The sequence below is a fragment of the Heptranchias perlo genome, chromosome 4, assembly GCF_035084215.1.
Source record: "Heptranchias perlo isolate sHepPer1 chromosome 4, sHepPer1.hap1, whole genome shotgun sequence".
Taxonomy (NCBI): Eukaryota; Metazoa; Chordata; class Chondrichthyes; order Hexanchiformes; family Hexanchidae; genus Heptranchias; species Heptranchias perlo.
In genome coordinates this window covers 28,693,994-28,708,278 of record NC_090328.1, presented here as the reverse complement: position 1 = coordinate 28,708,278, position 14,285 = coordinate 28,693,994, and the positions used below count along the sequence as shown (strand labels likewise).

The 14,285-nt window shown below is 41.1% G+C and overlaps 1 protein-coding gene across 3 annotated transcripts in view; it reads right to left on the bottom strand.

Annotated features, from left to right (window-relative positions):
* Nucleotides 1-12,402, bottom strand: part of wdr41 (WD repeat domain 41) — a 52,138-nt gene extending 39,736 nt beyond the window's left edge. For 2 of the 3 annotated variants that reach the window (XM_067982679.1, XM_067982682.1), the window contains exons 1-3: nucleotides 12,023-12,402; nucleotides 3,361-3,417; nucleotides 2,438-2,553 (exon numbers count right to left, since the gene is read on the bottom strand). In XM_067982679.1, the coding sequence (XP_067838780.1) occupies nucleotides 2,438-2,553; nucleotides 3,361-3,408 (164 nt within the window). In that variant the 5' untranslated portion in view covers nucleotides 3,409-3,417; nucleotides 12,023-12,402. Of the gene's footprint in view, nucleotides 1-2,437; nucleotides 2,554-3,360; nucleotides 3,418-12,022 lie in introns of those variants that run through there. The other variant, XM_067982680.1, reaches the window with a different exon arrangement.
* Between the last annotated feature and the right edge of the window lie 1,883 nt (nucleotides 12,403-14,285).

The window sequence follows — 14,285 nt, the reverse complement described above, 5'->3', positions numbered from 1 at the left end:
TGCAGGTAAATGTACAGAATTACTTTTTGAACCTGTGTTAATGGATTTACAAAGACTGGAGACTTAGAAACATATTACCAAAGCTTGGCTGTCAGCAGACTTCTGCTCAAGCTTAGTTTTGCTCACTGGCCTTTCACCTTCCTTGTTCCTAACTTCATGTCCAAAAGCAGATACAGGAAGAAGAAAACAGCAGCTGTCATGAAGGCTCAAACCAGATCAATTTACCATCCCCAGAAGCAATCTGAGGAAATGGTCCCACTGCCGATTGTGGCTAAGGCCTAAAAGGACAACAGAAGCCATCTACAAAGTACTCTATAAATGAGTGGATCACGCAGGAACTCCAAGCATGAAACCCAGTTCACTGCAAGCTACAGTGAAGGAGCATGTCCATGACGAAGTTTAATTTAATGATCCACACAAAGCTTCAATACTTGGGGCAAAAACCAATGTAATTTGCCAGCAATGTAACTTGTGGCCACAACTGTTTTTATGATATTTCAAGAATGCAACACTTTAAAAATAAAAAGCGAATCTTCAGCCAATTCTTACCTCAATAAGAAATGCAACCATATCAAATGTAATGTTGACTCTTCAACTGCATAACTGAACCAATTGACATAACTTAAACTGAACAGCTGCATCACATACCAATCTTGATAATCTACATTACAATTTAGCCTTCACAAAGCTTTCCTCAAGAGGAAATGTAGCTACATCGTGTGTTGATCTTACATATATTAAACATATATTGTACAACTTAACTGACACTACCGGTTTACACATATTCACTATGATAAAAATGATCAATTTGAGGACTCAGTGGCATACTATTACAAAGATCACTATGATGGATACAGATGAGAAAGGGCATTTGGCTCATCTAGCTTATCTTTCCACAAAAACCTATAGAGTTCCTCCCTCCCCCCTCAAAAAAAACATAAGTGTGGCTACAAAAAGCAAATCTATTTCTGGGTTGTAGGCTAATCCTCACATGTCCACAGCATTTCAATTCAGAAATCTGTAGTATAAAACTGGTGTCGGTTTGGCATCACAAACAGCAATCTTCCAGTGCAAGAACTGGAAACTTCACACTGGCAACAATAGGGGATGATTTTCTCAGACTGGCAGGTTGAGACCAGAGTTGACCAATATAAAAGGAAGTAATGGCCCAGAAATTGCTCGCAGCAATGAACCAACCAAATTGCTCCACACCCCCTCTAATAGGAAACGGAGAAGAGCCCTGTGTTAGCTCCAGTGAAGCTAGGACCCATGGGAGAAGCGAGAGGATCACACTCTCACCTCAACCAATCAGACTACAGCATTTTTGACAAGCTGCGAACAGTTTCTTCAAGCTGGAACGTAAAATCCAGGAAGTAAAAAGTACAACATAAAATCATTTGTAAAAACAGTTAAAGACAGAAAAAAAGAGGGTAAGAAATAATCAAAACAAATAAAAGAGACAGAAGGGAAAAGTAAAAGATAAATTTTAATTTTTAAAAAAGGATAGTTTTTGGTCATTAAAACATTAAAATAAGGAGTAATGAGACTCCACATTTTTAGAAGTTAATTTTTAGATATTTGGCAGTCATTAAGACTTAACGAGCTGTTAAAACTTAGTTTAGACCTGGTATTTTTAAGTGTTCCCATTTTGCGGTGATATTAGTTACTTTCCAGCTGGGCAAAAGAGCAAGTTGGCATTGGTCCATTGTTGCCACTGATTCTTGCTGGCCATATCCCTTTAATTCGAAGCTGTCATATCACCGGCGAAACAGGAGGAGCAAGTTCCGGATTTCCGCGTTTCACTGCACAATGCCGGAACTTGTTCCTCGATTTCGCCACTAACAATGCTGTTGAGCTCACCATTCTTAATTAAGCAATTTCTGGGCCATGGTATTGCATTCTATGCATACTATATCTGATTCCAATGCGTTCTATGGTTGCAAATGGAAAATATATTATCCTCCAGCACTGGCTTCCTCATCTGATAAAGAATATAAGGAGATTGGCAGACGGGGTGAATCTTAATATCCTAACATATCATTTTACTAGTCTTATTAACTAGGTAATATTTGTAATTCGTACCATGTGAGTCATACCTTCAGAACTTTTGCCACTTGCTATAAAATTCATCAGTAAAACCTATACATTCTCTTCCCCCCACCCCCTCCCCCAATAACTATATTCAGATAACATTAAAGAGTCTGTGTTTTAAAATCTGAAAAGAACATTTCTAGCTATTAGAAGTTTTTCATTAAACAAAGGATCGTAACAGTTGCAAAATGGAATTCTTTCCACCCTCCCCCAGTTTATCCACAGTTTATCCATATTTGGATTAGAAATGCTGGGCTTCCTCAAAACCAATTGGAAAGATTCCATAATATCGAAGTTTGAACAGTTCATAACACATATCAAGTAAACAAAAAAATTAAAATCTAACCTGAGGTCATCAATCCATGCCATAAAGCGAACAATATCACTGTGGCCTTTTAGTACCTGTAGTTCTGTATAGGGATTCTGTGGCTGTTCATCTCCTATGCATAGAACCAGTGACTTCTAAAACATTTAGGGACAAAAATTATTAGTACCAAATCAGTTACAAAAATTTGTTCTATGCTTTAAAATCACGTGTATGATAGGTAACATAATTGTCATCAAGGAAGGTGCTCTATTTAAATCTCAGTAAGTTTCAACATTTCTGAAAACAGTTTCTCCACAGGTTATACAATATGATAGTTACAGGAGATGAACTGCTCTACATTAAGAAAAAAAGGTGACGAGGCATGCTTGCAATAGCAAGCCCTATAACTGCTGAGCACCATAGCAACTGAACAATACATTAAGAGTGTGGAGAGTCATTCAAAGAGAAAACAATCCATAGAATAAATAGAAGATACCATATGCTGTCAGTGGAATATGCAAGTCTGATCACTAAATGCTGCAGCCCATGTAAAGAATATTGTACTTCATACTAAAAAGTGCCAACAATACTAAACAGTCACTTCTGAGAAAGATGTAAAAATTAACAAGGTACAGTAAAGATGACATTGCTATGCAGAGTCATTGGGACCTGGAAATAATTCCAGGGGCAGTCATATTCACCACAGGATTGCAGAAAATGTAAATTTAAAGAAGCTCTACATAGAAAATAAAATCTTAACTGGAAAGTATTTGGAAAATCCTTTTTCAAAACCAATCTTTTAACAGGTTCCATCCACAATATACTTAATAATGCAAAGGTAAAACTAGAATACAGAGCTGCTGTAAATATTTCAGGAAATTATTTGAAGATGTAATGTATTCTCTGTTTGGTAGCTGCACAAACCTAAGTATACTACAAAATAGTCTAGATTTATACAACACCTCCACTGGCTCCTGTACTTCTCTTCCTCCCAGCAACCACCTCAACATCTCTCAGCACTGAAATGAAAGGGATACAAAATGTGTTAAATTAAATCAGTCAAGAACTGATGGCAATAATCATCCATAACCTTCAATTAATTCAAAATATGTTAATATCCAAGATAGGAGGGAGCTATCTCAATTTTGTTATCACCAGTCATAAAATTTGGTAATCTGTAATTATTAATGGAACTGAAGCTCGGTGCCTAATTTCTAAATTACCCTGTGCCACACACTGCGATACTACCAAAAAGGCACAAATTGCCAAGTCAATCCAATGGCTACCGCATGAAAGATTACCTAGTCAAAAAGGAGGTTTTGTTAGAAAGAAATTGTTACAGAAGCAAGGTGGTGTTGATGCAACTGGGGATGACACAACTAATTTTCATTCTCTGCAGTAAGAACATAAGAAATAGGAGCAGGAGTAGGCCAAATGGCCCCTCGAGCCTGCTCTGCCATTCAATAAAATCATGAATGATCTTCTACCTCAACTCCACTTTCCCACCCAATCCCCATATTCCTTGATTACCTTAGAGTCTAAAAACCTATCAACCTCAGCTTTGCATGTACTCAACGACTGAGCATTCATAGCCCTCTGGGGTAGAGAATTCCAGAGATTCACAACCCTCTGAGTGAAGAAACTGCTCCTCATTTCAGTCCTAAATGGCCGACCCTTTACCCTGAGACTATGCCCCCTAGTTCTAGACTCTCCAGACAGGGAAAACAGCCTCTCAATGAAGCACACAAGGGGCTCACTATTTGAATGCATGCTCAGGCATCGATGCTGTATACATTGAGTCAAAGAAAAGTGCAATTGCAGGCAGGCCCCATATGATTTTCCATCCATTAATTTTAATGGTCAGAAAATTGTGGGTATAGCACTCATGACTGCAAAATATGTGCTCCCAGTAGGCAAGGCTCTGCACAAGGACCACTCATTCCTTTTGGGGGTGTGGGGGGTGGGGGATGAAGAAGATGGGAAATCGGACCTTTATCTCCAATCACCACCTGCTACCAACAGCACAGATGCGACTGGAAATTTTCTGCCATTCTCACGCACAAACATGTGTCTAACCTTTCTGTTGGACAAAGTACTTAATATCAATGCAGTGTGCTACCAGCTCTTGGTATTTAACTTTTCATAGAATCATAGAATGATACAGCATAGGAGGCCATTCGGCCCATCGTACTGGTATCAGCTCTTTGAAAAAGCTATCCAATTAATCCCATTCCCTTGCAAATTTTTCCCCTTCAAGTAATTATCCAATTCCTTTTTGAAAGTTACGATTGAAACTGCTTCCACCACCCTTTCAGGCAATACACTCCAGACCATAACAACTTGCTGCGTAAAAATGTTTCCCTTCATGTCGTCTGCCAAGGAATTCTTTTATACAAGGAATTATGATAATTTATGTTAAAAATGAGGTAACACGCACAACTTTTTCAATCAGAACCATTTGGTTTCACATTAAAATCTAGCTGTGGATATTAATGTGAATAGCAGTAGTTGGTATGCATTAGAGTGAGAGATTATATCCTACAGAAAATCTAAAACCGGGCCTGTGGAGAGACTGAGTTGGGATTAAGAGTACCAACTGTAGTCTAGGACTAGTCCAAGAACCCATGAACCACAGAACTATACAACAACAACTTGCAATTATTTAGCACCTTTAAAGTAGTAAAACGTCCCAAGGTGCTTCACAGGAGCGTTATCAGACAAAGTATGACACCAAGCCACATAAGGAAATATTAGGACAAGTGACCAAAAACTTTGTCAAAGAGGTAGGTATTAAGAAGCATCTTAAAAGGAGGAGAGGTAGAGAGGCGTAGAAGTTCAGAGAGGGAATTCCAGTGTTTGGGGTCTAGACAGCTGAAGGCACGGCTGCCAATGATGGAGCAAAGGAAACTGGGGATGCACAAGAGGTCAGAATTGGATAAACATAGCATTGTTGGAGAATTGTAGGGCTGGAGGAGGTTACTGATTGGTAGAGGTGAGGCCATGGAGGGATTTGAACACAAGGATGAGAATTATAAATTTGAGGAGTTGCTGGACCAGGAGCCAATGTAGGTCATAAGAGCATATACAAGATTGTATGGGATGATTCAAGTGCAATCTTTACAGCTAGACAAAGTAGCTTTCTGGTTTGGGATAACCACACTTGGAAACACTCTCACTACTAGTACATATCCTGTGGCAGTGTCCACAGAAAGTCAAGACAAAGCAAATTACCATCAGTGCATTAGTGATTCTGTAAGTATAAGAATGGGGGCCTGAAGCTTATGATGCTCCAACTAGTGGTAGACTTGGACAGCTGCAGTCTTGACTATGTGACAGGTAGCTTTATAATGAGAAAATCTATTGAGATGCTACCTAGAGGCGTGACATAATGGTGATGCACAAATAAGAAGTGGGTGACATACGTAATAAATTTAATAGATAATAAAGATTCCAAATATCTATTTGGATTTTCAAAAGGCTTTTGATAAGGTGCCACACAAGAGGTTGTTACACAAGTTTAGGGCTCATGGGATTGGGGGTAACATATTAGCATAGATTGAGGATTGGTTAACAGACAGAAAGCAGTAGGAATAAAACGGGTCATTTGCAGGTTGGCAGGTTGTAACTAGTGGGGTACTGCAAGGATCAGTGCTTGGGCCTCAGCTGTTTACAATATATATCAATGACTTAGGTGAGGGGACCGAGTGTAATGTATTCAAGTTTGCTGACGATACAAAGCTGGGTGGGAAAGGAAGCTGTGAGAAGGACGCAAAGAGACTGCAAAGGGATATAGACAGGTTAAATGAGTGAGCAAGAACGTGGCAGATGGAGTATAATGTGGGAAAATGTGAAATTATCCACTTTGGTAGGAAGAATAGAAAAGCAGTATTTTTTTTAAAAAGGTGAGAGACTAAGAAATGTTGGTAGTCAGAGGGATTTGGGTGTCCTTGTACACGAATCGTAGAAAGTTAACATGCAGGTACAGCAAACAATTAGGAAGGCAAATGGTATGTTAGCCTTTATTGCAAGGGGGTTGGAGTATAAGAGTAAGGAGGTCTTGCTGCAATTATATAGGGCTCTGGTGAGACCACACCTGAGTACTATGTACAGTTTTGATCTCCTTACCTCAGGAAGGATGTACTTGCCTTAGAGAGGGTGCAACAACGGTTCACTAGATTGATTCCTGGGATGAGAGCGTTTCCTATGAGGAGAGATTGAGTAGAATGGGCCTATTCTCTGGAGTTTAGAAGAATGAGAGGTGATCTCATTAAAACATATAAAATTCTTAGAGGGCTTGACAGGGAAGGTGCTGAGCGGCAGTTACCCCAGGCCGCTAGTCTAGAACCAGAGGTCTTGGTCGCAAGATAAGGGGTTGGCCATTTAAGACCGAGATGAGGAAACATTTCTTCACTCAGAGGGTTAAGAATCTTTGGAATTCTCTACCGCTGAGGGCTGTGGATGCTCAGTCATTGAGTATATTCAAGACTGAGATCGATAGATTTTTGGACACTAAGGGAATCAAGGGATATGGGGATAGGGCGGGAAAGTGGAGTTGAGGTAGAAGATCAGCCATGATCTTACTGAATGGAAGAGCAGGCCGTACGACCTACTCCTGCTCCTATTTCTTACGTTTTTATGTTCTATGGGACAGAGTCCTGAGAGTTGTGTAGGATTTCAGCCAAAATATTCCCCCTTCTCAACATAGCAATACATTTGGTCAATCTCTGGTACACTTACCCTGGGGTGATACCTAATCACTTGTCCAGTTCACATCTGATGGCCATACTGCCACATATATATTTCAGATATGCTTTTTTAATGTAATAAAGTGGTCACTAATAATCAACCAATTTGCTCTATATGCTAGTCACTGCATTATTAAATAAAAGCTTAAATCCAAGCTGTGAAGTTCTTCTTTGGGTTTTAACCCAAAACTCCACAGACTAGACATATGGTTAAAGTGAAACTGATATCTATAAGGATCATTTCAACTGTTTCTTTGCTTCTTGACAAAATGTCAGAAATCCTGGAACTGAAAAATCCAAAGCCACAATAAAACCTAACAGGTTCAGTATAGAACCACAAGGAACATCAACAAAACAGAAGGCAATGCATCAACAATCTATTCCTCTCAATTCAAATTTGCTTAATTCAAATGATCTGATTCAAGCACTAAGCTCCTACTTTGCTGTATTATTTACATTGCTTACTTCAAATTATTGGATTTTCTTCTAAGTGCAAAAGACAACTTTGAATTATCAGGAATGGATTATACCATAGTTCAGTGCGCTTGTACCAAAAGATAAATCTTGTTATGCCCTGGTACTATAGTTGAATTCAGATACTGTCGTAGTAAGTGTATCTAATATCAGTGTAAATAAATGTTCAATGTGCTGGGCAGCTTAAGTAGCAGCTGTGCCTTCAGCTGCCTAGGCCTAAAGCTCTAGAATTCCCTCCCTAAACTCTCTCTCCTCCTTTAAGGCGCTCCTTAAAACCTACCTCTTTGACCAAGCTTTTGGTTACCTGTCCTAATATCTCATGTCAAATTTTGTTTGAAAATCACTCCTGTGAAGCGCCTTGGGGCAATTTACTACGTTATAGATGCTATATAAATGCAAATTGTTGTTACTCAAACATTAATATTTGAATACAGAAATAGAACTTTGCTGATTCTAAATTTCAAATACGTTCTTACAATACACCAATGCACTGCCCTTTAAGAACTCAAAAAAAGCCTGTTTTTGATCTAAGAATTCGGGACATTGATACCCATTAATGTTTGCTCTCTTGGTGTTTCCATACACTAATCTACAATATTGACTTCTATTTTCTGAAAGATAACCGGCCCATTTTGCAATCTTGGGCCTGGAAGTTTCAATTCCTATTGGTTCTGGATCAGTAACTACAAAAATTCTTTCAGCTCCAGATCTGCACTGAAAACTGTAACAAGACAGGCACAACACCAGATCTCATTTTTATTTCTTGTTCAAGTAGGCATCAAAAAAGCACAAAAGCATCAGAGCCAAACAGTAGGTCAGCAGGCCAAATAAAACAGGCGTACTTGCCTGAAAAGAATGCATTGAACCCCTTGAGACCCTTTGTGAAAAGAAAGGAAAGAAAAGGAATTGCTATCTGCTGTATCATTACAACTGAACTGCTGAAAAATAAAACTGAAATAAATTAGATTCCCATTCACATACTTGTTATGGTTAAATCCAGAAGTGTGCAGTTAGGAATGTAAGCTGAACCAGACGTCCAAATTGAAAGTAGACCAAATAAGGTCACAGAGCCCCCCCAATGGTTCAGCGGGTTTACCAAGTGAGTAGCTGAAGCATATAGTCAGAGAAGGTCCCAAGCCCTATATCTGTTGTGTGCTGAAGTAGCACATCTCAGCCAGAGTAGCAATATAGGCCTCAAGGTCATCAACCTGAAACATTAAGTCTTTCTCTCTACAGATGCTGCCTGTTGAGCGTTTTCAGCATTTTCTGTTTATATTTCAGATTTCCAGTATCCGCAGTATTTTGCTTTTGTTATACTTGCACCCGATTGTTTTAGGATTGATATTTGAGTCAATTACAACTGAACTGGTTCCATTCCTAAGGAACAGTATTCATATTTAATTGATCTCAGGTTATCCATTTTTACAGAAATTCCCCCACAGGGAGAAGTTGGGAATGTTAATCAGATTTTGGGGCCTAGAGGGACTGGCCAGATTAAACACAGCTCTGCCTTAGCAGCAGATAATTTTCCTCAAGACAGTCCCTTTACATTCAATAGGAATTTATCACTGTTGCGATAAATGGAAACGCAGCAACCAATTTGCGCACAGCAAGTCCCATGAGCAGCAATGAGATAAATGACCAGATAATCTCCTTTATTCCAGGGTATGGGTTGAGGGATAAATGTTGGCCAAAAGACATGGGGAACTCCCTGACATTTCTTCGAATAGTGCCATTGGATCTTTCACATCCACTTGAGGGTGTAGAAGGAGGCTTGGTTTAACATCTCATCTGAGAAACACACCTTTTACAGTGCAATGTTCCCTTAGTATTCCACTGAAGTGTCAGCCTAGATTATGTCCTCAGGTCATTGGAGTGGAGCTTGAAACCATGACCACCTGACTCAAAAGCAACAGTCCTATCACTGATCCAAGGATGACACTCCTTGCAAGGAATTATCTTAGCTCCTTCTACTCTGATGGTCTGTAATCCCTTGGGTATGAGGAAAAAAGAGAAAGATGCAAAGTGATGATTTTATTTTATTTTTTTTTAAAAACAGAATTTCATATATTGTCAACAATGGGCTTGTTACATGAGCAAGCCACAAGCGAAGCTGGATCTTAAAGACATAAAAATAAAATATTTTGTGCCAATGCTTCAGAATTATAGTCCAACGAAACCAGGTGTTCCTACTTCTGTAATCGCAGCATCTTGGGTCAGTGTCACAGATCTGGCATCAATAGACTGGTCCACCAGTGGACAGGGCAATACCTGTCACACCTGGCAATACCACTTTTTGGTTTTCTTTAGGATGATGTTTTGGAGCCCATAGAGTTGGCCTGTACAGGTTGAAAAGCAGAGTCAAATGTCACAGGAGTCAGTGCTATGCTTAGTACAGGCACTGGCCATGACCACACACAACAGTAAGGACCTGTGCATCTTTTACACCGATGCAGGTGTTGCCCATTGTCAAAGAATTTCATAAATATGAACAAAAGATATTTTCCTGCAAAGAAACACAACTAATCCAACAGAATTATAGAATCATAGAAAATAGGAGCAAAAGTAGGCCATTCGGCCCTTTGGGCCTGCTCCGCCATTCAAAATGTTCATGGCTGATCTTCTAGCTCAGTACCCTGTTACTGCTTTTTCCCCCCATATCCCTTGATCCCTTTAGCATTAAGAAATATATCTATCTCCTTCTTGAATACATCTAATGACTTGGCCTCCACTGCCTTCTGTGGTACAGAATTCCACAGGTTCACCACCCTGAGTGAAGAAATTTCTCCTCATCTCGGTTCTAAATGGCATACCCCGTATCCTGAGACTGTGAGCCCTGGTTCTGGGCTCCCCAGCCATCGGGAACATCCTCCCTGCATCTAGTCTGTCTAGTCCTGTTAGAATTTTATATGTTTCAATGAGATCACCTCTCATTCTTCTAAACTCTAGTGAATATAGGCCTAGTCGATCCAATCTCTCCTCATACTTCAGTCCTGCCATCCCAGGAATTTAAGGTCATTGCCAAAACAATGGAGAGATTAGAAGACACTTTTATTTTAAACACAGAAGGTTGTTAGGACACAGGGCATCCTACCAGAAAAAGTGGTAGCAGGATCCATTATAACTTTTAAAAGGGAAGTAGATAAATATTTGAAAAAGCAAAATACAAGAGGCTATAGAGCAAGATCAAAGAAATGGCTGGTGGACAGCTCTTTGAGAGCCAGCACTGGAGCAATGGGTCAAATGGCATCTTGCACTCCAAACTTCTATGATTCTAGAAGAAAGGCAGCAAAATGCATTGAATGCTGAAGGGAGAACATTTGAAAAAAAATAGAAATTTTTGAATTGATTTGAGTAACTAGTACATGAGCAAATGCTCACCCACTGCTGCGATAAACAAAACAAAACTCCAGGATTCAGCTAGCTTTTTTCTATTGTGTGGGGATAGCAGTGGTCACATGGGAATAACTCTGATATCATATCATAAGTGAGTTCATCCCTTATGTGACCATTTCCCAGAGAATATGTTGGTCTACTTGCAGGGTATGTGGAGGATAAGATATGCAGCAAAATTGCTGCTTTGTAATTCACTCCTTTATAATTCATTATTTGCTACAACTTTCCCAGTAGCTAAAATTGGAATGGTGAACAGTGAAAAATAAATGTCATGACAATGTCTGCCCATCTGCTGGTTGGGCCTTTTGATCCCTCCTACTTATGATCAGGAGAGAAAATGCACTATACTTCATTCCACTTACTTCAATGATCAGATCATAACAAACTGAGGTTCATCTAAATCAGATAAACAAAACTATGACTAATATGTATACGTTAGCAATGTAACTGATGGTTGTTGCAGTGCCTCTAAATTTATTCCTTAAAATGAATAAACCAGGTGGTCTACAGCATTCCCCGTGTGTTGGCATTAGAGATTACTAACTAAAATAGTTCATTTTGTAGCTTTCTACCTCCTGTAGGGTCGATTTCTTTTACCTCCCAGATGTCCAGGACATATAGGGCTCCACCAGCTCCTTTTCTGCCCGCTCTGCCTTTCTAAAACACTTTATACCCATCAATGTTCTATTCATTTCCATCCTCTGGATCTGGCTGTAGTCCCACATCATCGTTCCCTAATGCCGTAACAGCATCCCAGTTCCAGCATCTCATTTCTAAATCTTCCAGCATTCAGGGATATACATTTATTTCAGCAAGGACAAGAGGAAGATTCCGTGCAGAAGAGGAAGCAGGAACAATGGTGTGCACAGCTGGATAGTAGTGTTGCTTAAACCTTCCAATGTCTGAACCACTTCACCTGTTACAGTACAAAAAAATACCCCGTGCCGGAGACACGTTTGTCTAAAGTGAATCCAACTGTCCGCAGAGAGACAGACAAACAAACACTCACCTCACGGCGTGTCCCGAGGGAGTGAGGGGCCGGGCGGGCGGCCGGCCGGCCGGCAGCAGCGGCAGTTGCTGAAGACGACGAGCTGCCCGGAGTAGGGATGCGCCTGGGGTTGCCGCAGTGACAGTCGTCCCCCTCCCCCCGCTCCCCTCATTCAGAAGATGGCGCTAGGTCATGGAGGGTAAACCTCGAAACTCACAGCCCGGTATCGTGACGGGGGTGGAGTAGGAAGGAAGAAGAGGAAGCCCGGGTTAGAGGAGGAGGAGGAGGAGACCGGCAAGCGGAGCGAGGTGGGCCAAGGAGCAGTTTAAAAGAGCGACATCGCACGAAAACAAAAGAAAACTCCTACCGCGCACGCGCGTCACACACCGGAAGTACCCTGCCTCGAGCTGGCTGCGGCTAACTGTCGTCCGGCGCGTGACGTTACAACGGCAGGAACCAGAGAGCTCTGTTTTGTTTAAACCTCTTAAAGAAAATTGTAAACAATTTTACAACACCAAGTTATAGTCCAACAAATTTATTTTAAATTCCGCAAGCTTTCGGAGGCTTCCTCCTTTGTCAGGTGAACGGGGTGGAAATGAAATTTTCGAATCCTTGGCATTTGAAAATCACAGAACAATGCCTGGTGATTACTGCCCGTTGCCAAGGCAATCACAGTGAGCAGACAGAAAGGTGTCACCTAAAAGGCCACCGAATATACAAACCCCCCCAAAAAAGAGAGAGAGAGAGAAGGAAGACAGCCAATGACCCGTAATATTAAAAACAGATAACATTTGTTCGCTGGTGGGGTTACGTGTAGTGTGACATGAACCCAAGATCCCGGTTGAGGCCGTCCTCATGGGTGCAGAACTTGGCTATCAATTTCTGCTCGACGATTTTGCGTTGTCGTGTGTCTCGAAGGCCACCTTGGAGTATGCTTACCCGAAGGTCAGTGGCTGAATGTCCATGACTGTTGAAGTGTTCCCCGACTTAAAGAAAGGGAGGGATGGGGTGGATTAGGAACAAACGTGCCCCTCCACCCATCACACTGGGCTTTATAACCCATGTCATCTTGACTGATCAATAATAAATCAAAGGAAACCAAATCAAATCTTAATTTTATTACGGGTGTCGGTGATGCCCACCAGTCTCTGCAGTGCCAACACCGGTCCCGGAAAGCCTCCAGGGTACCTGGCGGACACCGTGCTCTCCTTCTCCAGGGCCGCCCTGGGCAGGAGTGGGGGAGAATGCTGAGGAAGGGAGGCAGACAGTCGGACCGACTGCCCCCACAGGCCGCGTCTAGCATGGACCTGTAGATGGGCACGTTGGTCAGGCCCAGGGGCATCAAACAAGAGAGTAGGTTGAGTGGGTAACGGTGAAAGTAAGAGTAGATCAGTGTGTTGACTATTGACAACTCCGTCGACGTGCATCATCAATGACGTCACAATGACTATTGACCCCAGAGTTCGGATTAAGGTGTCAGCGGTAGGGTTAAGGTTAAGGAACATAGGGGCAGGAGTAGGCCATTCAGCCCCTCGAGCATGTTCCGCTGCCATTCAATTAGACCATGGCTGATCTGTATCTTAACTCCATCTATCCGCCTTGGTTCCATAACCATTAATACTATAACCAGGTTTACGGGTTGGTGTTAGGGTTAGAAATCACCATTGGCAGTCCATTACCAATAGCAGAACCACTATTGCCAACTTTGTTGTCAAATATATACTCACTTTTATTTTTGGAGGCAAGTGTATGCTCACTTCTTGGGTGCACATAGTGGAGGATATACTCACATTTTTGGAGGCTAAAATGTGAATGAGGATTAAACATAGTCTTTCATCCCTCTTAGACCTTTCAGATGAAACATTAAATCGAAGCCCTGTCTGCCTTTTAAGATGGATGAAGAGCGGGGAAGTTCTTTTGGTGTCCTGCCAATATTTATCTTTCAACCAACATCATTAAAACAAATAATCTGATCATGGTCTCATTGCTGTTTGTGGGATCTTGTGCGCAAATTGCCTGCCACATTTCCTACATTGTAACTGCGACTACACTTCAAAGGTACTTTATTGACTGTAAAGCATTTTGGGACACAATGAGGCTGTGAAAGGTGCCATTTAAATGCAAGTCTCTCTCTCATAGGGGGAGATTCTGCAGTTCTGTACGCTGGGAACAGTTGTGTGACACATACAAGGGATGACACAACTGGAAGAGCAAATGTGTCCATTTCCTACTGGACTGCTTTGTAGCACAGCCATTCCACTTCTTGGACCTAGGTTTGAATCTA